Source organism: Pleurodeles waltl, chromosome 6 (assembly GCF_031143425.1).
Source record: "Pleurodeles waltl isolate 20211129_DDA chromosome 6, aPleWal1.hap1.20221129, whole genome shotgun sequence".
NCBI classification, from domain to species: domain Eukaryota; kingdom Metazoa; phylum Chordata; class Amphibia; order Caudata; family Salamandridae; genus Pleurodeles; species Pleurodeles waltl.
In genome coordinates this window covers 621,571,291-621,595,881 of record NC_090445.1, presented here as the reverse complement: position 1 = coordinate 621,595,881, position 24,591 = coordinate 621,571,291, and the positions used below count along the sequence as shown (strand labels likewise).

The 24,591-nt window shown below is 46.1% G+C and overlaps 1 protein-coding gene across 1 annotated transcript in view; it reads left to right on the top strand.

Moving 5' to 3' along the window:
* Positions 1–24,591, top strand: part of RNPEP (arginyl aminopeptidase) — a 208,487-nt gene that overhangs the window by 100,875 nt on the left and 83,021 nt on the right. The window contains exon 6 of the mRNA XM_069238946.1: positions 7,737–7,850. Within this exon, the coding sequence (XP_069095047.1) occupies positions 7,737–7,850 (114 nt within the window). The remainder of the gene's footprint in view (positions 1–7,736; positions 7,851–24,591) is intronic.

The following is a 24,591-nucleotide window of genomic DNA, read 5'->3' as shown; positions in this document are numbered from 1 at the left end:
GGAAGCAGAGAAAGTAAGAAAAACAGTGAAGTAAATTACAAAAATACACCCCTCCTTTCAGCAACGGAAGAATACCACTCATCTAGTGAAAACGCAGGGGCCCAAAATACTCCATTGACAGGAAATGATAATAGCACAGAAAACCATCTTATTCGAAACATGGATAGTCAGCCATTGAAACATTGATAGTCAGCCATTGAAACATTAACGAGAGTTGGGCCCAATGCACATCGTAACTCTATTTGATACAGTAGTTTTCTTTGCCACAGTCTGTCTATATAGACGAGACCTCTTCAAATCAAAGTAAGCATCAGTGTTCTTTATTTGTGAGTGTACTCAAATGATTCCATTATCTGAGGTCCCCCACCTGGAATTGTCCCGAAAACCCCTCTGACCCAGGAAGTCGAACAACAGTCCACCCAAACACAGCTTATGTATGAGTGGTATCCTGAACATGTCTGAAAATCAGGAAGAAGGTGGGTTAGTATAGATATTGATTTCCTTACACTCTGCCAGTCACACCCACAACACTGCTCCGTGCTTGGTGATATCTACTTAATCTACCACAACCCCAAAATTAGTCAAATAGTTTAGTCCACATTGATGGGAATTATAAGTGGCCACTTTTATTCTTCTGTAGATTACACAGTCTGAATCTGCACATTACACAGAGTCTGAGTCTTATATCCTGCTATTTCATCACCTTTTTAAGAATGTAGCCCTCTTCTTGACTGTGCAAAGCACTGTGGCTGCTGCTATTGTAGATAACGTTTTTATTTTTGTCTACTCTTCCCAGTGGTCACCTAGGTAGCCTGTTTATTATGCGCATCTCAGATGTTATTTTTGGTGAATTGGAACCTGCTAGTGTGACCTTCGTTGGACACTGTACCTTGTTCCACCCAGTCTCCTGATGCTTGTTGTTGGTAAAGAAAAAGGTCTTTGCTGTTTACCCCTGTGATGCAGGCAATCGGCCTCATATGTAATTTGCTGCCACTGGTTTGAGTACTGAGACTGGTTGAGGAAGTCTTGTTGAAGTGCTCAATTTAAGGAGAAATTTGGAAAGGCCTTTAGTTGCCAATTCACTGATCAACCATTTCTCCAAGTAGGGTTCTGTACTTTGTCCTGGTGCTCTTTCAAGTCGGCCTACAATGCAAATTTCATTTCTTCTCAACTACCCTTTAGTATCTTCATCTCTGTATTTCAACAAATGTCCCCGTTTTGTTAAGTTAGCATTTTGATCTTTTTATCTCTGTTGTGTCCTTGATTACTGCTACAAGATCCTCAAGTGTCTCAAGACATTTAACCTTTTCTGTATTATGAGTACTGACATTGCTTTAAATCTTGCTGATCTGATTTTACAAGTGCTTTATTGTTTGGGGATGTGTGGTTTAGTTTGTGTAGCCTAAGTGAATTCTGTTTTCCCATTATATCATTCTGGCTGTTTCAAAGCAGAGGACCTCTCAAATGGTACAGCCTGTATTTTTAGTTGTGTATCCACAGTCACCCAAAAATAGCGCACATGCTCTGACATAATATTCACTTGTTTGAACATTATTTTATTGCCCAGTATCTAGTGGAATCATATCTACTTATTGGGTCATTTTTGCAGTGTCTTGTGTTCATTCGATTTACGGGAGTCAGCGTTCATCTTTGCAAACAAAAGTCTTGATTAATGGACAGGGAGCCACCTTCTTTGTTGCAAAGGGTCCATCGTGGTTGTGATCACTTGATGCCCTGCAGATGGAGTAATAGTGGCCCGATTCCCTCTCCTATACTTCTCTATCCAGACTCCAGGTGTTTTAAGCAGTGTTGATCTGTCTGTTTAGAGTAGCAGAAGCCACACTGGCAGTGAGCACACACAACCACAGCAGCTCTCTATTACTGCTGCACCCTACAGCTCACACACATCTTCATATGTCCCTGCAAGGAAAGATACCAGCAGGTAGTCAGCATACTAGATCACAATGAGCACATTCGTATGCTGTCCGGCCTTGCCTCTCAGTCATTGCTTCTCAGAGCACTGCCTATCCTCCTCACACCTCTTCTTCAAGCATTTGCATCAGCCAGGTATAAAGCGGACCCAAGGGCCACTCTGCTTCTATATTGATACAATAATTTTCTTTGCCACAATCTGTTGATGGAGGAGTCATAGTAGTACAGAAATATATACTACAGTTTTAGCTTTTGCAAAGCAAAGACAGTATTGTTCTATGCTCCCTTATTAACTGATAAAGACTTGTAGCCTCAGATTATCCCCAGACGTCAGACTGGATCCGGAAATGTTTTGTGAGCAGTACCCCTGCATGTCAGTAGGTGGCGGCGTTCAGCTCTGTGTGGCGACGTCTGCGGCATCTGCCCCAGAAGTGAGGTGTGCAGTGCTTATATAGGCAACACCCCAGTGCGCTGTTGGTTCTTTTCTTTGTACGCATTTTTTGACTGACCTTTCTTGACTGTTTGCCAGTGTCGTCTTTTTTTAAATTTATTTTTTTAGATCTTCTGGTGTGTCAGGATGTCAACTAGGAAGGCTGACTTCAAGTCCTGTAGCGCCTGTCACTGACAGATGTCAGTGGCGGACCTGCATCTTGTTTGCCTCTGGTGCCTCATGCGTGACCATGACGTGAAGACCTTCATCGGCTACCATGCCATGCACCCTCAAGCTCCTTGCGGCTTGATATCCGACACCATGCTGGCCTCGATCCCAGTTGGGAGGAAAGTCTCTTGATTGGTCACAGAGCCCAAGACCCTCGTCGATTTCGAAGTCGTCATCAGGTAAGTCCCATAAGAAAAGTAAGAAAACAAAGTGGTCTTTGACTTCGCCCTATTCATTGAAGTCATCTGATGAGATGAGGGAGCGTTGTCATTCGAGGCCTGGCTCCGTAGTTGAGCCTGCGCCAAAGGCCGGCCCGCACCGCCCAGACTTTCTGGGAGTTGGAGCGACCCCTTCCCAACTTCATGAGTTCCTTTAAGGCCATGCACCTCCTATTTCTGTGGCCCGTTCCTGCTGGGGGTCCTTCGGGCCCTGTGGGGTTGGAAGCAGTCCTGGTTCTCTGACAGTAGTTCCATCCCCAGCTCCATCCTGAGCCCATGGATCCAGACCAGTGGCGGACAAACCACCTCGACCTTCCCTGGCATCGGCCCGGATGTGGATGTTCCTGGTGCCATCTGGTGGCGCATCCCCATTATCACCTCCTATTCCAACAGGGAGCCAGAGGGATGTCGTCTGACCGCAGCTTTGGCGCTGGCTGGAGCAATGCTTTCCAGACCTATTCCTTTATGATGGGACTCAAGGAGGATTGGAAAGGGTCACTGGACCCTGAAGTATACCAGCCCCTAGACCTCAACATAGGCTGGTATGAAAAATTGGCAGACGCCACTGGACTGGACACCTCTCCAGATACTGGCATGGTCTTTCCTCCTACCGTGGCAATGGAGGAGGGAGCCTTTTTGCTGTTGATGGCGAGAACGATGGCTGAGGTCGTGGACCTTAGCCTACCCTCAGTGTCAGTCCAGACTAATGTCTTGGCAGAGGCGCTTTGGCCCGGCGTGACCCCTCTCAGAACTGCTTCTCCCATTTATTGTAGCCCTCTCTGATGTCTTGTTTAGAACTTGGTCCAAAACCTGCAAAGGACCTCAATTTCCTCATGCAACACCCTACCCCAGAGAGCTGGGTGATTCAAGCATCTACCTCTCATTTAAATCCTGGTGCATTCCTTACCACTCCACCGGATAGGGAATCCAACATGCTGAGTGCCTTAGGAAAGAAAATATTGTCTTTCACCAGCCTGGCAATGCGGTCCATATCCCTTACTCCCATTCACTGTGATTCAGTTGTGCAGGTGCTGCCCATGGTGCTGTCCATGGTCCCGAAGGATGCCTGGGCCCTACTTTCCCAAGCTGGTACAGCCAAGTTCACAATCCAATGTGGTCAGGACATGCGCGCTCGCTAGGCAGAGCGGTTTCTGCGTCTGTGGCCCTACGACGCCACTCCTGGCTGAAAACAACTGGCTTTTCTGAGGATGTCCAAAAGTTACTTTTGGACATGCCTTTGATGGCTCCTGTCTCTTCGGAGACAAGGTGTACTCAGCGCTGGAGCGCTTCAAGGACAGCAGGGTTACATCTTGTCCTTAGGCCTTTCTATGGCCCCTCGTCAACACTAGTCTGCCTTTTGCTCCTTTCGTGGCCATGGCAGGGGGCTTCCAGCGACATCTTTACCCATCCAGCCATCACGGCACACAAACTTCCCAGCCGCTAGGTGGCTGAGGATGCAGTACCCCAGACAGCCAGAGGTCGACCCTGTGGCAGCTGAAGCTCCAAACCCCTTTAGTTTCTCCTCTTACCATCATGGACACCCAGTGGGAGGCAGGATACACCATCTCCTGCCCCACTGGAGGTCAATGACCTCAGACAGCTGGGTTCTTAGGATTGTTCGAAGGATTACTCCCTCCCCTTCGTGACCTCACCTGCAGCCACGCCAACCAGTTGCAACAGGCTTACAAAGGGCCATCTCTCCTTGCTCTGCCAGGAAATTACAGCTTTCTTGCCCAAGGGTGCTCTAGAGAGGTTGTTGATACCAAAAGTAAGTTGGGGTTGTTAGTCCTGCTAGTTTCTGGTGCCCAAGAAGGCCAGAGGCCTTTGTCCTATCCTAGACCTGCCCCCTCTCAATTTCTTCCTCAAAAAAGAGAAGTTCAAAATTCTCATGCTTGCTCAAGTCCTAGACCAGGAGACTGGATGGTAACTTTGGACTCAGACGACGCATACTTCCAGATTTGTGTCCACCTGCCCACAAGCGTTATGTACAGTTCACGGTAGGCCACAGGCGCTTTCAGGTCACTTTGCTTCCTTTTCGCCTTACCAATGCCCCTCAGGTGTTCACCAACGCGATGGAGGTTGTTGCAGCTCATGTGGAGTTCAGGGGTAGCTGTCTCGACAGCTGGCTTTTAAAGGTAGACTCGCCCCAAGCTGTCCTCTCCCACCTCCAGAATACAGCAGACTTCTTGCACTCGCTGGCGTTTACTATCACTTTGCCGAAGTCACACCTGATTCCTCTCAGTTGCTCCCTTTCATCAGAGCTATTCTGGACATGGTGCAGTTTCCGCCCTATCCTCCCGAACTGTGGGTCCAGGATATTCGGGCTATGATACCTATGTTTCAGTATCCCTATCCTGGATTTCCCTGGCTGACTCTGAGGCTGCTGGACTCATGGCCTCCTGCATCCTGCTTGTGACACATGCCTGCTGGCATTTGTGGGCTCTGCAGTGGGACTTAAAGTTCCATTGGGGGCAGCATCACGGGGATCTCTCAGACATGTCCAGATATCAGAGAGAACTGCAAAACATCTGCAGTAGTGGTAACGAACTGTGGTTGGGTCAGAGTCAGACCTTCTTTCCCTTCCCCCAACCAGATGTAACAGTGGTGACCGACGCATCACTGCTGGGATGGGACAGCCGTCTGGGAGAAGTGGAAATCAGAGGCCTCTGGTCTCGAAGGGAATTTGCACTCCACATTAATCTTCTGGCGCTCTGGGTGATCCGGCTAGCATCAAAGGCCTTTCTAAACTTCATCAAGGGAAGGCTAGTACAGGTGTTCATGGACAGCACCACCACCATGTGGTACTGCAACAAATAGAGTGGGTGGTGTTATGGACCCTATGTCTAGAGGCCCAGCTTCTCTGGACCTGGCTGGAACATCAGGGTATATCCCTAGTGGTTTAAAACCTGATGGGCTATGAACCCCAGGGCAGACAAACGTAACTGAAGATGCCTTGCAGATCACAAATAGCATCTCCACCCAGAGGTGGTGCAAGTTTTGTTTCAGTTTTGGTGGAGAGCCTTGGCTAGGTCTGTTTGCCATAGCTTGGAATGCATTCTGTCAGCAACTCTGCGCGCTGGAGTTTCCAAGGCGGCTCTCTCTGAGACTCTTTTAGTCCTGAATGGAGCACAGGCTTCCTGTACGCCTTTCTGCCCAGTATTGTCAAAAAGATTAGAAGCAACCAGGCCAAAGTCATCCTTATGGCTTTGGACTGGTGGACTCAGAATGTTCGGTATCCTGAACTGCTGAGCATGGCCATTGGTCCTGCAATTCGACTGCCCCTTTATGAGGATTTGTTGTCACAGCAGCAGGGAAGTGTTGTCCAACTAAACCTGTGAACACTCAGCCTTCCTGTGTGGAGATTTAGCAGCAGCAGTTGACAGCTTTCTACCTCCTGCCCGAAGTCTGCAGTGTTATCGTGGAAGCCAGGCGTCCCTCCACCAAGTCTGTATAAGTCTGCCCTTGGGGCTACTTTGTGGCATTGTGTGCAGAGAAACAGGTTGACCCTCTTTCTGCTTCTCTCTCGCAAGTCCTTCTCTTTATCCTTTCTTTTGCTCAGCAGGATTCTGTTCTGGGCACCTTGAAGGGCTATCCTTATATCCCCCCAACCTTTCTTTAGGTACCAGATCAGCCATACCCCTTCAAATCCCCTGTTGTAAATAGGTTCTTGAAAGGTTTGCAACATGTTTCCACTTATCACCCTTTATCATGCCTCAGTGGGAGCTTAATCTAGTCTTAGTGTTCCTAATGTGTGCTCCTTTTGAGAAATTACACAACTGTCTTCTCATTCTCCTTATTATCAAGGTTGCATTTCTGGTGGCAATAACATGTGCCGGAGCGTTGGTGAGCTTTAGACTTTGTCATCCAAGCCTCCTTACCTAAAAATGTACCAAGACAAGCTGATTCTTTCAACTAGTGCTTCCTTTTTGCTAAATATTGTCACTCCTTTTCATGCAGGCCAGTCCATCACCCTGCCTACCTTTTATGCACTGCTGCATCCCTCGACTGGACCCAGAAAGAGCATTGTTGTTCTACCTTGACCACACAAGAGTTCCAGGTGACCAACCAACACTTCATGTTGTTGCGAAGAAGAGAAAAGCTGCGCCGAAATATACCATCTCTTGATAGATTGTGCTCATCGTTAAGCTTTGCTATGCATTGGCCATGAAGCAAACTCTGGTTTGCGTGCTCATTCCACCGGAGCTAAGACTGTGACCCTGCATTAGCATAAAGAGTTTCCCTCCTGGATATCTGCCAGGCAGCAACGTGGGCTTCTCTACACATGTTCACATGCTTTACTGCCTTGACAGTCAAATTTGTTGGGACGGGGACTTTACTTGTTCGGTCCTGCAGGACTTTTTTGTGTGAAACCTTTTGGCAGACCCACCTCTGGGGAAGTATTGTTTGGTTATCCTAAGGTAAAGAATCTGCAGCTATAACACTTTATCAGATTAACAAGATACTTACCTCTGGTAACCCCTTTTCTGGTAGAGACTATCTAGCCGCAGATTCCTTTATGGCCCACCCATCCTCCCCGCTTTGCGAACGGATTTCTATAGATAGGGCTGTTCCCCTTTCAGGGCCTTATTTTTCCACACCAGTGGTCAGTGTTCTTCGTGGCACTGCGCTCCTGGTAAAGAAAGTCACGAAAAGAAACTGACATCAGCATACAGGGGTGGTGACAATACAAACACCACGTGGAGCCAAACAACACAACCTACCAGCATGCAGTGGTACTACTCATGAAAACATTTTTGGATCCAGTCTGACACAAGTGGATAAATCTAAGGTAAGTAATCTGCAGCTAGTCTGCCAGATAAGGCAGTACAGAAGGTAAGTGACTAGTTCTTCAGTATTTATAAAAAGGAAAGTGCAGGATGTTGGCTGTTTTTTTGTAAACTAAGTAAACCAAAGTGTTGCTTCAATAGGTCCTGCATATACCTGCCTTGAGGCAGCTACCGGGAGGGCTCTGCTCCGCCAACATATGGACACATCTGGAGAGGATCACCCTCTAAACAAGCTGAGAGTGAAGATTGAACCAGGTCAGTTTGCCAACAGCGCTTGTATCCATTCTTGCATCTATAGCCTTCGCAATGTTCAGCACTTGAATTATACCACAAGAGTTTCATGCAGCTTGCCAATTTAGGGTGTGGACGACTGTGAGTTAACTAGTTTAAGTAAGGGACAGTGAATAATGTTGCACATGTTATTTCTGGGCCAATGGCTACAAACGAAGTCTAGTTGGTTACTGACGGTACGACTAAAAAGACTTCTTTAACCAGGGAAGAAACTGTATGATAAAGCTATTCCTGAAACTATCCATTGCTTATTGAACCCTTACTTGATTTAACCTAACCGATTTGCTAATTTATTGACAGGCTCCAAAGGATATAAAGAATGTCGAGCAAGGAGTAACCTGCTAAGACACTGTCTTGCTTGTTCTTTATACAGTCTGTTGATCACCGCTATTGATTATTAATAATAGGAGAACTTGCATTGAAATAATCAGTTTTTTAGCATTCTCCTATACTGCCATTCTGCTCAGATTCCTTCTGCATTACATGGAAATTTTCTACCGGTGGAGGCTACGACCACAGAAAAGCTTTTCCAGACCTGTGTCATAATAGGAACTCAAACAGGATTCTGGTGCAGATGTGCTGTTCTCTACCTCGTTTTTCACTGCCAATTTCTTTTTTGTATGTGTTGATTCATAAGATGTAGGAAGCTGCTTTTTGCTGCACTTCTCTTTTGGTCAGTATGTGCCTTTTTCCCCAGACATCCCATCCCTGAAAGAGCATTTACTCTTAAGGCGTTAGCAATTTCTACTGGAAAAATGTTTCTACACTCTGCCAGATATGCTGTTTGGGACTCGCTTAAACGATGCATCAACGGTGGCTGACAGTTGGTTCTCAGAAGGCACACTGGTTTAGTCTGTGGAACATAAACCAGTGCGAACTTGCATTTTCTTCTCTGGTATTCAAACAAGGTAACTGCACAGTAGTCTCCTTATGTCTAAGAAAAAGTGGGACGGAAGTGGCTACTGATTCTGGAGAAGCACTCTCCATGCATATGCACTTGGAAGTATCGTTTGGTAGGAAGGTAGTGAAGAGTGCTACCTGGCCTTCTGTGTAACATATAGGCATTTATACCCCACTCCCCCCAAGGAAAGGTTGTGTGACCCTGCTTCTGCCCCTCCCCTGCTAGTCAGATCCAATTGGGGTGTGTCGGGGTTATACATATAAAATCCCACAAGAAGGCGGCTTGTCCTGTAGCTATAATCCATATCTTAAGAGACTGAGCTAGCCTCCCTTCAGAGTCCCACTACTAATATGTGGTGCTGCTGCTCAAATGAACCCTAATAAGTCCATCCTGCGTGCTGGTACTAATGAGGCACATCATGTGTCCAAGCCAAGTGAACTGTTCATCCTTCTGTGGTTGAAAACAGTATTATGTGCTGTAAAAAGTGTTATTATAAAAAAGAAAATGTCCAAGCGTTCACAGAGAACTATAAGCAAAGTGGTACCAGACACGTTGCTGAACAAATGACCAGTGCATCATTATTTTGCCATCCAAAGGTGCAGTAGTCTGTGTATTGCTCATTCCCCTTGGTTCCAAGCCTGAACGTTTCTGAAATATGTTCTCCAGTGCTGAAGGTTGCTCCCCGTCCTGCATTACCCACTAATTGTGGTAACTTTAACCCAAAAACGTACGACTTTGAGTAAGATTCTATCCATTTTAGTTAAGCTAGTTTGCTTCTGACATGTTGTGTTTTACCTCCTGAGGAGACTCTCTATCCTATTTGAGTAATTAGCCAAAATGCAGCCATATTTTGTTTTTTGGTAAAGAAGTGCTGCTGAAGAAAGCGTCTTTTTTTCCCTCTGCAAATGGTATCAACGGAGGGTTTGCGGTGCTAAAATCACCATCTTCCATAGATTTCCTACTACCCATTATTTCCCTTGGTCTCCTGATAAAAATAATACCTCACTTTTAAGGGTGCCCAAAGCTAAATCAGCATAAGTACGTATTAAAAAAAAAACTTAGCTTATGAACACACTTTGGTGCACACTCAAACCCTACACGTTTTTGGCCCACCCACACAAGTGAGGTATCATTTTTATTGGGAGGCCGAGGAGAACGCTAGGTGGAAGGAATTTTGTGCCGATACTGTGATCCCACACAAACATGTGAGGAAAATGGGATTTTCTGTAAGCTAAATTTTATGTTTGCATGGGATTCTGGGTAAGAAAACATTGGGGGATCCACGCGAGTCACACATCCCTGGACTCCCCCGGGTGTCTATTTTTCAGAAATGTCTCGGTTTGGTAGGTTTCGTTGATGGCTGCTGAGCCCTGGACCAAAATCCCAGGTGCTCCCTTGTAAAAACTAGATAATTTTAATCCACAACTCGTATTGGACCCTTCCCTATTGTGGGCACTTGGCCAACCCACACAGGTGAGGTAGCATTTTTAGCCGGAGACTGAGGGAAACACTGAGTGGTAGGAAATGTCTGTTTTATTTCTGTTTCTGGAAGAACATGGCACACAAATGCAAGGAAAATGTGTCATTTAGTCACGTTTTGAGGTTTGCAGGGCATTGTAGTTAAGAAAACGTGTTGGGATCCGCAACTGGTGCACCACCCTCTACTACCCTGGGTGTCTACTTTTTTAACATATCTAGAGTTGGTAGATTTTCACGACAAGGAGCGAGCCTGCTACCAAGTCTCTTCCTTCTGTGATGTCCCAAAACCGCAAATTGTGAAAAAACGACCTTAGGTTTTGTTAAAAAGATCCCTCACCCACCAACCTAGTTGGTGACATGCTTCATTATTGGGGTCCAACCCAATGCTCCAAGCTTGTCAGGGGTGTGCTTCGAAACCTGATTACAGCGGAGTGTTTTTTTGTAAGTTGACATTACAACTGAGTGACGAAGTGTAATAAATACGTCTTGTGGCTACCCACCATTATTTTTACACACACATACTGGTTGGATTTGGTACGAGGGTGGGTGATGGTTCAATATATAATATTTTATTAACAAGAGATTTCACAAAAATTAAATGCACTGTTAATTATTTAAAGGTCAAAAACTGAGCCAATGACTCGTAGCTTGTGAGCTGTAAAGCTACGACAAGGCATTAACCGCATTACAGGCCATTCACACTCCTTTCATCTGTGACACACACAAGACCATTCACACCATCAGCAGGGGGCCCAGCACTTTACAACACTCACAAGAGACAATGTACTCCCTGGCAATTAGTACTGCACAACCATATATTCATCAAGTACACACACATACTGGTTGAATTTGGCTGGAGCGTGAGTTATGGTTTAAGGTATAAAATTTTATTGACAGTTGTGATTTCACGAAAATGAAATTCACTGTTAGTAATTGAAAGGTCAAAGAACTGAAGCAGTTACTCACAGCTCATGAGCTACAAAGCTGTGTCAAGGCAACAACCGCTTTACAGTGTATTCACACACCTCCATACGTGACACACACAAGTCCATTCACGCTGCTAACCCCGGGCCCAACACATTACAACATTCACATCAACAGAGAGTGCCATTTAAGGGCCCATCACTTTAATACGCCCACATGCATGACAAAGCAATCACACCGGCTGAAGGAGTGTGTGGACTGTAGTTTGGCTAGCAGTTTGTGTAGTGACCAGCAGCAAGTCACTACCCACACACTGCCAGCCAGGCGCCAGCTCACACACACTGCCAGCCAGGCGCCAGCTCACACACACTGCCAGCCAAGCTCCAGTCGACACATACACACACCACCAGCCACGTGCCACGCCACTCCGTGCGCACCGCCGGTCAAGCTCCACTGCACGCACGCACACAGACAGCCAGGTGCCAGTCCCAGCAAACTGGAATCACATTTTTTCTTTTTAACAAAAAAGAAGATTCAAACAAAAGCTCTAACTAAATACATGATACTAATGCAAACCATTAAACTGAACACAAATTTCACTTTAACACTCACAGTAGCTCCCAAAAATTATTTTGGGTGTGGTACATTCTGAAATAAGTAGGCACACACAGCCAAGGTTTAGGACAGTCGGGGCAGTACATACAACTCTCCTCTGCACACCTCTTTACATACAGAGTCTGCATCTCCTACTGGGAAAGTCTTTTTTGGGCGTGGGAGAAATGTGATCAGCAAAGTGGTGATTTTTCTCTAGCTTCATCCTCCACCACTCCAACTCTAAGAACACTTGCCTGGTCCACTACAACAAGGCTGCCTATCACAGACTGCTGAAACTGAACAAATGTCATCTTGAAACCTGGAGAACAGTCCTTGAATACAACAAAAGCATTAAAGGTTGCTAAGTGGAATAGATGGATAGCCAACTTATTATACCAAATGTAAGCCTTACGAACGGCAGTGTAAGGTTCCAACCTCTGATCTACTCTATCAACACCACCCATGTGCCTTTTGTAGTCCATTTGTCACTTTGGTACCACGTAGTGTGGTGACAAATTATGGCAGCAATGTCATTATATAAGGGCTGTTATTATGCCAGGGCTCATACTATAGTAGATTTGAATACTAGTGAGTCCCTTGTTTTACCACCTTTACACAGATGTACTTACTGAGGCTGTAAGTAGCCATAAGCAGTAGTTCCCGGTTTCAAATGCCTTTTTGAGTCCGTGCAAACCTACAAACTTGCATGTTTTTGGGGTCTTTACTACCTCTTCCCTAATTGTTTTTCCATACTGAGAAAGCTTAGAAATGTATTCCTGATGGTTGGGGAAAAACATAATTGGAGGGAAATTGAACTTGTAAATGCTCAACTGATTTTCGCATGTGCACATCTAGACATACATATTTGCTTCAGCTAAAATGTAGTTCACAGATATTTTCTAGGAGTACCATTTCCTGTCCTACTCCTGTAAATTCTTGGTAATGCATGGGTCATAAATCTGCACTAATGCAAGGACATATACCATGGATGCACTTTTGTGACTTCTTTTAACCCCTTCGCTGCCAGGCCTTTTCCCCCTCCTGTGCCAAGCCTTTTTTTGGCTATTTGGGGCAGTTCGCGCTTAGGCCCTCATAACTTTTTGTTCACATAAGCTACCCACGCCAAATTTGCGTCATTTTTTTCCAATATCCTAGGGATTCTAGAGGTACCCAGACTTTGTGGGTTCCCCAGAAGGAGGCCAAGAAATTAGCCAAAATACAGTGAAAATTTCGTTTTTTTCAAACAAAATGGGGAAAAAGGGGCTGCAGAAGAAGGCTTGTGGTTTTTTCCCTGAAAATGGCATCAACAAAGGGTTTGCGGTGCTAACATCACCAGCTTCCCAGCTTTCAGGAACAGGCAGACTTGAATCAGAAAACCCAATTTTCTCAACACAATTTTGGCATTTTACTGGGACATACCCCATTTTTACGATTTTTTTGTGCTTTCAGCCTCCTTCCAGTCAGTGACAGAAATGGGCATGAAACTAATGCTGGATCCCAGAAACCGCACCATTTCTGAAAAGTAGACACAATTCTGAATTCAGCAAGGGGTAATTTGTGTAGATCCTACCAGGGTTTCCTACAGAAAATAACAACTTAAAAAACAAAATATTGAAGTTGAGGTGAAAAAATCGGCAATTTTTCTCTACGTTTTACTCTGTAACTTTTTCCTGCAATGTCAGATTTTTTAAAGCAATATACCGTTAAGTCTGCTGGACTCTTCTGGTTGCGGGGATATAAAGGGCTTGTAGGTTCATCAGGAACTCTAGGTACCCTGAGCCAATAAATGACCTGCACCCTGCAGTGGGTTTTCATTCTATACCGGGTATACAGCAATTCATTTGCTGAAATATAAAGAGTAAAAAATAGCTATCAAGAAAACCTTCGTATTTCCAAAATGGGCACAAGATAAGGTCTTGAGGAGCAGTGGTTATTTGCACATCTCTGAATTCCGGGGTGCCCATACTAGCATGTGAATTACAGGGCATTTCTCAAATAGTCGTCTTTTTTACACACTCTCTTATATTTGGAAGGAAAAAATGTTGAGAAAGACAAGGGGCAATAACACTTGTTTTGCTATTCTATGTTCCCCCAAGTCTCTTGATAAAAATGATACCTCACTTGCGTGGGTAGGCCTAGAGCCCGCGACAGGAAATGCCCCAAAACACAACGTGGACACATCCCATTTTTTTACAGAAAACAGAGGTGTTTTTTGCAAAGTGCCTACCTGTAGATTTTGTCCCCTAGCTCAGGCGGCACCTAGGGAAACCTACCAAACCTGTGCATTTTTAAAAACTAGAGACCTAGGGGAATCCAAAATGGGGTGACTTGTGGGGCTCTGACCAGGTTCTGTTACCCAGAATCCTTTGCAAACCTCAAAATGTGGCCAAAAAAACACTTTTTCCTCTCATTTCGGTGACAGAAAGTTCTGGAATCAGAGAGAAGCCACAAATTTCCTTCCACCCAGCGTTCCCCCAAGTCTCCCGATAAAAATGATACCTCACTTGTGTGGGTGGGCCTAGCGCCCACGAAAGGAAAGGGCGCTCCCCATCTCTAAAAAAACAAACAAAACCAAAAAAATAAAATAATAATTGCCCTGGCGCGTAGAGGTTTCTGCCCCCCCTGGGGGTAGATCGGCCTAATAACCATAGGCCGATCTGCCCACGGGGGAGGGGGGCAGAAATGGCCTAAAATAAATTTGCCCCAAGCAAATTGCAAGCAATCCGGCTTTTGAAACGCTTGGAGAGACTTCAAAGGGAAGGAAATACATTTCCTTCCCTTTGAAGCCTCTCCGGGCCTCCCCCACGTGATCGAAAAAGAAATGCGCGCGCTGACGTCACAGGGGGGGGGGTGGGGGCGTCGGGGGTGGAAGGGGAAGGGCTTCCCCTTCCATCCCTGCCTTTGGGGGGGTGGGGGGAAGTACACAGAGGGAGCGAGAGTGCTCCCTCTGCGCTGTGTGCCGAGGACGTAATGGTTACGTCCTCAGCACAGCAGCACTGTGCCGCAGGACGTAACCACTACGTCCTCGGCACAGAACCAGTTAAGAATTGGGCTCCTAATTAGGTCTGGAGTTAACCTTGACCTTCTGTTTTTATTCCAATTATTTCTCTCTCTTTGTCTATTGGCTGGCTTCACTATGAGTGACAGCATTGTGCTCTTTCACAAGGAGCATATCGGCACACAAAGTAGTTTTGTTCAATGCCAGGAACTACTGTGGCAATGTGTGCTTTTTGAGACCAAAACATATTTTTGCTTTTGCCAATGTTTGTTACAATAGTGAGGACCCGGCAGCTCCCACAACAATAAAGTTTTACAAAAATCATGTCAAAAGAAGACACGTATTGACAAAATAAAAAGGCTGGCAACCAATGTCGAACGTACTGACTTTGACAATACATGTTTATTTCATGGTTCCAATAATCTTGTTGAAACTGGTTACACAGATTTCTTTCAATGTGGGTATATTTTTTAGAAAAACTAGCATGTATCAACACATTTTACTAAATGATGCTTCAAAGAAGTGGTACCTAAAATTTCACAGAAGCTTAGCATTTTTTAACCGGTTCTGTGCCTTGGACGAGATGATCTCGTCCAAGGCTACAGTTCCCCTGTGCCTTGGACGAGATCATCTCGTCCATGGCACAGGGGAACTTGGGGGCGCCCTAGCGCGCCCCCCGTGCACCCCCCTTCCCCCCTCAAAGTCGGGATGGAAGGGGAAGACCTTCCCCTTCCACCCCTGACCCCCCCACCCCCCCCGTGACGTCAGCGCGCGCTGATTTGTCACAGGGGCCTCCCTAGTCGCGCTGGAAGCTCTGCTTCCAGCGCGATTGAAAAAGAAATGCAAAAGCATTTCTTTTTCAATCACTTGGGAGGCCCGGAGGGGCTTCAAAGGGAAGGAAAAGTATTTCCTTCCCTTTGAAGTCCCTCCGAGGGTTTCAAAAGCCGGATTGCTTGCAATCCGGCTTTTGAAACCCCACTAGACACCAGGGATTTTTTTTTTTTTATTGAAACTGACAAAAGGGAGCGACCCCTTGGGCAAGGGTCGCTCCCAGGGGGGGCATTTTTTTGAGAAGGCCTTTTCTGCCCCCCCCCCCCTTTTTTTATGTTTCATTTCTTTTTTTTTTTGGTGGGGAGCGACCCCTTAGGCAAGGGTCGCTCCCCTTGGGGGAAAATTATATTTTGGCCATTTCTGCCCCCCTTGGGGGCAGATTGGCCTATTTTGATGAGGCCAATCTGCCCCCAAGGGGGGTAGAAACCACTAGACACCAGGGAATTTTTTCTTTGCGTGAATTTCACGCAAAGGGAGCGACCCCTTAGGAAAGGGTCGCTCCCTGGGGGGGGAGGGCAATTTATTTTAGGCCATTTCTGCCCCCCCAGGGGCAGATCGGCCTATTATTAGGCCGATCTGCCCCCAGGGGGGGCAGAAACCTCTAGGCGCCAGGGCAATTTTTTTGTGTGTGTTTTTTTTTTTTGTTTTTTCTTTTTTTAGAGATGGGGAGCGACCCATCAGGCAAGGGTCGCTCCCCTGGGGGGCAAATTGTATTTAGACCATTTCTGCCCCCCTGGGGGCAGATTGGCCGATTTTAGGTCAATCTGCCCCCAAGGGGGCAGAAACCACTAGGCACCGGGGATTTGTTTTGTGGCGCCAATGTCACGCAGGGGGAGCGACCCCGTAGGCAAGGGTCGCTCCCGGGGGGGGGGTGGGGGCTGGGGGGGGACAAATTTATTTTAGGCCGAACTGCCCCCAGGGGGGGGGGGCAGAACCCTCAGGGCACCAGGGCAAATTTTTTTGTAGTGTTTTTTTTTTTTGTTTGTTTGTTTTTTTCGAGATGGGGAGCGACCCATCAGGCAAGGGTCACTCCCCTGGGGGGCAAATTGTATTTAGGCCATTTCTGCCCCCTTGGGGGCAGATTGGCCGATTTTAGGTCAATCTGCCCCCAAGGGGGCAGAAACCACTAGGCACCTGGGATTTGTTTTTTGGCGCCAGTGTCACGCAGGGGGAGCGACCCCGTCCCGGGGGGGGGGGGGGGGGGGGGTTGGGGGGGGAAATTTATTTTAGGCCATTTCGGCCCCCCCCGGGGGGCAGATCGGCCTATTATTAGGCCGAACTGCCCCCAGGGAGGGGGCAGAACCCTCTAGGCGCCAGGGCAATTTTTTTTTGTGTGTTTTTTTTTTTTTTTTTTCTTTTTCTTTTTTTAGAGATGGGGAGCGACCCATCAGGCAAGGGTCGCTCCCCTGGGGGGCAAATTGTATTTAGACCATTTCTGCCCCCCTGGGGGCAGATTGGCCAATTTTAGGTCAATCTGCCCCCAAAGGGGCAGAAACCACTAGGCACCGGGGATTTGTTGTTTGGCGCCAATGTCACGCAGGGGGAGCGACCCCGTACGCAAGGGTCGCTCCGGGGGGGGGGGGGGGGCTGGGGGCGGGATAATTTATTTTAGGCCATTTCTGCCCCCAGGGGGGCGCAGAACCCTCAGGGCACCAGGGCAATTTTTTTTGTTGTTTTTTTTTTTTTTTTTCGAGATGGGGAGCGACCCCGTCCCGGGGGGGGGGGGGTTGGGGGGGGAATTTATTTTAGGCCATTTCTGCCCCCCCTGGGGGCAGATCGGCCTATTATTAGGCCGAACTGCCCCCAGGGGGGGGCAGAACCCTCAGGGCACCAGGGCAAATTTCTTTGTTGTGTTTTTTTTTTGTTTGTTTGTTTTTTTCGAGATGGGGAGCGACCCATCAGGCAAGGGTCGCTCCCCTGGGGGGCAAATTGTATTTAGGCCATTTCTGCCCCCCCTTGGGGGCAGATTGGCAGATTGGCAGATTTTAGGTCAATCTGCCCCCAAGGGGGCAGAAACCACTAGGCACCTGGGATTTGATTTTTGGCGCCAATGTCACGCGGGGGAGCGACCCCGTAGGCAAGGGTCGCTCCGGGGGAGAGGGGGAAATTTATTTTAGGCCATTTCTGCCCCCCCTGGGGGCAGATCGGCCTATTATTAGGCCGAACTGCCCCCAGGGAAAAAAATTTTGTTGTGTTTTTTTTTTTGTTTGTTTGTTTTTTTCGAGATGGGGAGCGACCCATCAGGCAAGGGTCGCTCCCCTGGGGGGCAAATTGTATTTAGGCCCTTTCTGCCCCCCCTTGGGGGCAGATTGGCAGATTTTAGGTCAATCTGCCCCCAAGGGGGCAGAAACCACTAGGCACCTGGGATTTGTTTTTTGCCGCCAATGTCACGCAGGGGGAGCGACCCCTTAGGCAAGGGTCGCTCCCGGGGGGGGGGGGGGGGGGGGGGCAAATTTATTTTAGGGCATTTCTGCCCGCCCCCCCTCCCGGGGCCGGCTGAGCTAGAGGCCAAACTCCACAGGTAGGCACTTTGCAAAAAACACCTCTGTTTTCTGTGAAAAAATATGTTCTGTCCACGTTGTGTTTTGGGCCATTTCCTTTCGTGGGCGCTAGGCCTACCCACAGAAGTGAGGTACCATTTTTATTGAGAGACTTAGGGGAACGCTGGGTGGAAGGAAATTTGTGGCTCCTCTCAGATTCCAGAACTTTCTGCCACAAAAATGTGAGGAGCATGTGTTTTTTTTTTTAGCCAAATTTTGAGGTTTGCAAAGGATTCTGGGTAACAGAACCTGGTCCGAGCCCCGCAAGTCACCCCACCTTGGATTCCCCTAGGTCTCTAGTTTTCAGAAATGCACAGGTTTGGTAGGTTTCCCTAGGTGCCGGCTGAGCTAGAGGCCAAAATCTACAGGTAGGCACTTCGCAAAAAACACCTCTGTTTTTTTCCAAAATTTAGGATGTGTCCACGTTGCGCTTTGGGGTGTTTCCTGTCGCCAGCGCTAGGCCTACCCACGCAAGTGAGGTATCATTTTTATCGGGAGACTTGGGGGAACGCTGGGTGGAAGGAAATTTGTAGCTCCTCTCAGATTCCAGAACTTTCTGCCACAAAAATGTGAGGGACATGTGTTTTTTTTAGCCAAATTTTGAGGTTTGCAAAGGATTCTGGGTAACAGAACCTGGTCCGAGCCCCGCAAGTCACCCCTCCTTGGATTCCCCTAGGTCTCTAGTTTTCAGAAATGCACAGGTTTGGTAGGTTTCCCTAGGTGCCGGCTGAGCTAGAGGCCAAAATATACAGGTAGGCACTTCGCAAAAAACACCTCTGTTTTTTTCCAAAATTTAGGATGTGTCCACGTTGCGCTTTGGGGTGTTTCCTGTCGCCGGCGCTAGGCCTACCCACGCAAGTGAGGTATCATTTTTATCGGGAGACTTGGGGGAACGCTGGGTGGAAGGAAATTTGTAGCTCCTCTCAGATTCCAGAACTTTCTGCCACAGAAATGTGAGGAACATGTGTTTTTTTAGCCAAATTTTGAGGTTTGCAAAGGATTCTGGGTAACAGAACCTGGTCCGAGCCCCGCAAGTCACCCCTCCTTGGATTCCCCTAGGTCTCTAGTTTTCAGAAATGCACAGGTTTGGTAGGTTTCCCTAGGTGCCGGCTGAGCTAGAGGCCAAAATCTACAGGTAGGCACTTCGCAAAAAACACCTCTGTTTTTTTCCAAAATTTATGATGTGTCCACGTTGCGCTTTGGGGTGTTTCCTGTCGCCAGCGCTAGGCCTACCCACGCAAGTGAGGTATCATTTTTATCGGGAGACTTGGGGGAACGCTGGGTGGAAGGAAATTTGTAGCTCCTCTCAGATTCCAGAACTTTCTGCCACAGAAATGTGAGGAACATGTGTTTTTTTAGCCAAATTTTGAGGTTTGCAAAGGATTCTGGGTAACAGAACCTGGTCCGAGCCCCGCAAGTCACCCCTCCTTGGATTCCCCTAGGTCTCTAGTTTTCAGAAATGCACAGGTTTGGTAGGTTTCCCTAGGTGCCGGCTGAGCTAGAGGCCAAAATCTACAGGTAGGCACTTTGCAAAAAACACCTCTGTTTTTTCCCAAAATTTAGGATGTGTCCACGTTGCGCTTTGGGGTGTTTCCTGTCGCCGGCGCTAGGCCTACCCACGCAAGTGAGGTATCATTTTTATCGGGAGACTTGGGGGAACGCTGGGTGGAAGGAAATTTGTAGCTCCTCTCAGATTCCAGAACTTTCTGCCACAGAAATGTGAGGAACATGTGTTTTTTTAGCCACATTTTGAGGTTTGCAAAGGATTCTGGGTAACAGAACCTGGTCCGAGCCCCGCAAGTCACCCCTCCTGGGATTTCCCTAGGTCTCTAGTTTTCAGAAATGCACAGGTTTGGTAGGTTTCCCTAGGTGCCGGCTGAGCTAGAGGCCAAAATCTACAGGTAGGCACTTCGCAAAAAACACCTGTTTTTTTCCAAAATTTAGGATGTGTCCACGTTGCGCTTTGGGGTGTTTCCTGTCGCTGGCGCTAGGCCTACCCACGCAAGTGAGGTATCATTTTTATCGGGAGACTTGGGGGAACGCTGGGTGGAAGGAAATTTGTAGCTCCTCTCAGATTCCAGAACTTTCTGCCACAGAAATGTGAGGAACATGTGTTTTTTTAGCCAAATTTTGAGGTTTGCAAAGGATTCTGGGTAACAGAACCTGGCCCAAGCCCCGCAAGTCACCCCTCCTTGGATTCCTCTAGGTCTCTAGTTTTCAGAAATGCACAGGTTTGGTAGGTTTCCCTAGGTGCCGGCTGAGCTAGAGGCCAAAATCTACAGGTAGGCACTTCGCAAAAAACACCTCTGTTTTCTCCCAAAATTTTGGATGTGTCCACGTTGCGCTTTGGGGCGTTTCCTGTCGCGGGCGCTAGGCCTACCCACACAAGTGTGGTATCATTTTTATCGGGAGACTTGGGGGAACATAGATTAGCAAAACAAGTGCTATTGCCCCTTGTCTTTCTCTACATTTCTTCCTTCCAAATATAGGAGAGTGTGTAAAAAAGACATCTATTTGAGAAATTCCCTATAATTCACCTGCTTGTATGGTCACCCCGGAATTCAGAGATGTGCAAATAACCACTGCTCCTCAGCACCTTATCTTGTGCCCTTTTTGGAAATGCAAAGGTTTTCTTGATAGTAATTTTTTACTCTTTATATTTCAGCAAATGAATTGCTGTATACCCGGTATAGTATGAAAACGCACTGCAGGGTGCAGCTCATTTATTGGCTCTGGGTTCCTCGGGTTCTTGATGAACCTACAAGCCCTATATATCCCCGCAACCAGAGGAGTCCAGCAGACATAACAGTATATTGCTTTCCATAATCTGACATTGCAGGGAAAAGTTACAGAGTAAAACGTAGAGAAAAATTGATGTTTTTTTCACCTCAATTTCAATATTTTTCTTTTTCAGCTGTTATTTTCTGTAGGAAACCCTTGTAGGATCTACACAAATGACCCCTTGCTGAATTCAGAATTTTGTCTACTTTTCAGAAATGGTTAGGTTTCTGGGATCCAGCATTGGTTTCATGCCCATTCCTGTCACTGACTGGAAGGAGGCTGAAAGCACAAAAAATTGCAAAAATGGGGTATGCCCAAGTAAAATGCCAAAATTGTGTTGAAAAATTGGGTTTTCTGATTCAAGTCTGCCTGTTCCTGAGAGCTAGGAAGCTGCTGAGTTTAGCACTGCAAACCCTTTGTTGATGCCATTTTCAGGGGGAAATCCACAAGCCTTCTTCTGCAGCCACTTTTTCCAATTTTTTTGAAAAAAAACGAAATTTTCACTGTATTTTGGCCAATTTCTTGGCCTCCTTCAAGGGAACCCACAAAGTCTGGGTACCTCTAGAATCCCTAGGATTTTGGAAAAAAAGGACGCAAATTTGGCTTGGTTAGCTTATGTGGACAAAAAGTTATGAGGGCCTAAGCGCGAACTGCCCCAAATAGGCAAAAAAAGGCCTGGCACAGGAGGGGGAAAAGGCCTGGCAGCGAAGGGGTTAATGAAAGTTTTGATTTTGAAATCATAGAATACTCGGTTTGGCTCTCAAGCTTCTGCAAATATTTGCATCTAATCAGAGAGCATTCTAGGAGTATTGTACGTACCCTCATACTGTTCAGCTTTGCAAACGTGTGTACACATTTTTATACTGGAACTACTATCGATAGTGTTGTCTGAGCTTACAACATTTCCTTAGAACGCTAACCCTAATGATATAAGCTTTGCATTAATGAACCATAAATACAAGTTCGAACAGCATTACCATATGGACAGAGATGTTAACTTTACTGTAGACAGTGAACTTCCCTGATCCATAATGTGGTACGATAAAATGGCAGTCAAAGGGTGTGTGCTGCAGGGGGTTGTCCTACTTGTCCCAAGGACAAAATAAATATGAAAACTTGTTGTCCTTGACATCAAACAATATGTCCCTGGCGTCAGGCTTAGGAATTCCACACCCTTGACTTTCATCATGGATGTTAGTCAGCATGTAGACATCTCTCCTGTCTGCAAATTTCACAGCTAGAAATTCATCACTACTCAAATACTGCACTGTCCCCTTTTGGGTAACTTTTACAGTTAGAACGGATTGTGCTTCAAGCAACAGTATCCACTTCGTGACCAATTCCCTGAACAATTGCACACAAGTGTAGAAGTTATCTACAAATAAATGGTGACCTTCACTAATACGTCCTCCACCAAGTTCCCACACAATCTTCTAACTAACCCCAAAAGTGGATGGACAACCAGGGAGGGGGGGGTCAATACTGGAATTTCTACCAGTGTACACCCAGAAATTATAGACATAGCTAGTCCTAGTCTCAGATAGCATAAACATCTTAATTCCTTAATGTGCTTTCTTGCTAGGAATGTACTGCCTAAAAACCAAATGGCTCTTGAACAGGACTAAAGACTTATCAACAGTTATTTCTTTCCCTGGAACATAGATTTCTGAAGAACGATCTACAAAGTAAATACCGATTACGAGTCATGGTTGCAGGAAATATAGCCTTTGCCATCAAGGGACTAGTAGACCAATATGAAGACAGAGACTGCTTTGTTATCAATCCCATCAAAAAAGTGAAACCTAAAAACTTCATATCATCCAGATTTGAGTCCACTTGGTAGCTCTAGAGCAGGGCCTAAGTCTGACACTGTTTTCCCTCAAATACTGTTCAGCATACAAATTAGTCTGTTCAACAATCTCATCCAAAAATACATTGTTCATAAACAACGTTATTGGGAGCAAGTTTTCAGTTATCACTCTACACCCTGCGACAGCAGTAAAGGCAGGCAATGCTGGCTGAACCATGTTTAGGGCAACCCAGAGCCCAATGCTTCCAATGAGAAGCCTTTCAGCCCTAGGCTGAAATACAGAATGCCTCTTGTTTCACTATTGGCACATCAGTGAACACCTCTAAAACAGGCACATCATCTGCACTGAGAGTGGCATTCATCATCAGCATCAGACAATGCCTCTCTGTCAGAAAATTCACTGCCAGAATCTTGCACTTCTCGTCTGCCTCAGATGCAGTGTCAGTTTCATAACCATGATCAGAGGAAGATTAAAAAAGCATACCAATAACCTGCTGAGTGGTCATCTTGCAGCTAGCCATAATCCTTACTAATAAACGTAACTTGACAGATAAGCCAACAAAAACCAACACTATGTAAAATAAGTAATAAAGATTGGCTTTATCACAAAGACCTATACACTCCAAAACATTACCACTTACTTTCCAAAGACAGCTGGACTCACCAGCACCTAGTCTGCACAGACACAGCAAGCACCAATGATAACCCACTATAAAGGAAGAACAAAAGAAAATTAGTCACAAGACAACACAGTACACATTGTGCACAAATTCAAGGAGAATTTCACACAAGATAAAACCTAAACTAAGTACGCTTCTACCTTTTACACCTTTTTCAAAAAATGCATTCATGCGGGGGAATGTTACTCATTTAACCCCTTTGCTTCCAGGCCTTTTCCCCCTCCTGTTGCAGGCCTTTTTTTGCCTATTTGGAATAGTTCTCGCTTAGGTCCTCATGACTTTTTGTCCACATAAGCTACCCACGCCAAATTTGCATCCTTTTTTTTTCCAACATCCTAGGGATTCTAGAGGTACCCAGACTTTGTGGGTTCCCCTGAAGGTGGCCAAGAAATTAGCCAAAATACAGTGAAAATTTCATTTTTTTTTTAAATGGGAGAAAACGGCTGCAGAAGAAGGCTTGTGTTTTTCCCTAAAAATGGCATCGACAAAGGGTTTGCGGTGCTAAAATCACCAGCTTTCAGGAACAGACAGACATGAATCAGAAAAACCAATTTCTCAACACAATTTTGGCATTTTACTGGGACATACCCCATTTTTACGATTTGTTTTGTGCTATCAGCCTCCTTCCAGTCAGTGACAGAAATGTTTGTGAAACCAATGCTCGATCCCAGAAACCAAACATTTCTGAAAAGTAGACAAAATTCTGAATTCAGCAATGGGTAATTTGTGTAGATCCTACAAGGGTTTCCTGCAGAAAATAACAACTGAAAAGTATTGAAATTGAGGTGAAAAAAACAGCCATTTTCTCTACGTTTTACTCTGTAACTTTTTCCTGCAATGCCAGATTTTTGAACGCAATAGACTGAACGTCTGCTGGATTCTTCTGGTTGCGGGGATATATAGGGTTTGTAGGTTCATCAAGAACCCTTGGCACCCAGAACCAATAAATGAGCTGCACCTTGCAGTGGGGTTTAATTCTATACCGGGTATACAGCAATTAATTTGCTGAAATATAAAGAGTCAAAAATAGGTATCAAGAAAACCTTTGAATTTCTAAAATGGGCACAAGATGAGATGTTGAGCAGCAGTGGTTATTTGCACATCTCTGAATTCTGGGGTGCCCATAATAGCATGTGAATTACAGGGCATTTCTCAAATAGACGGCTT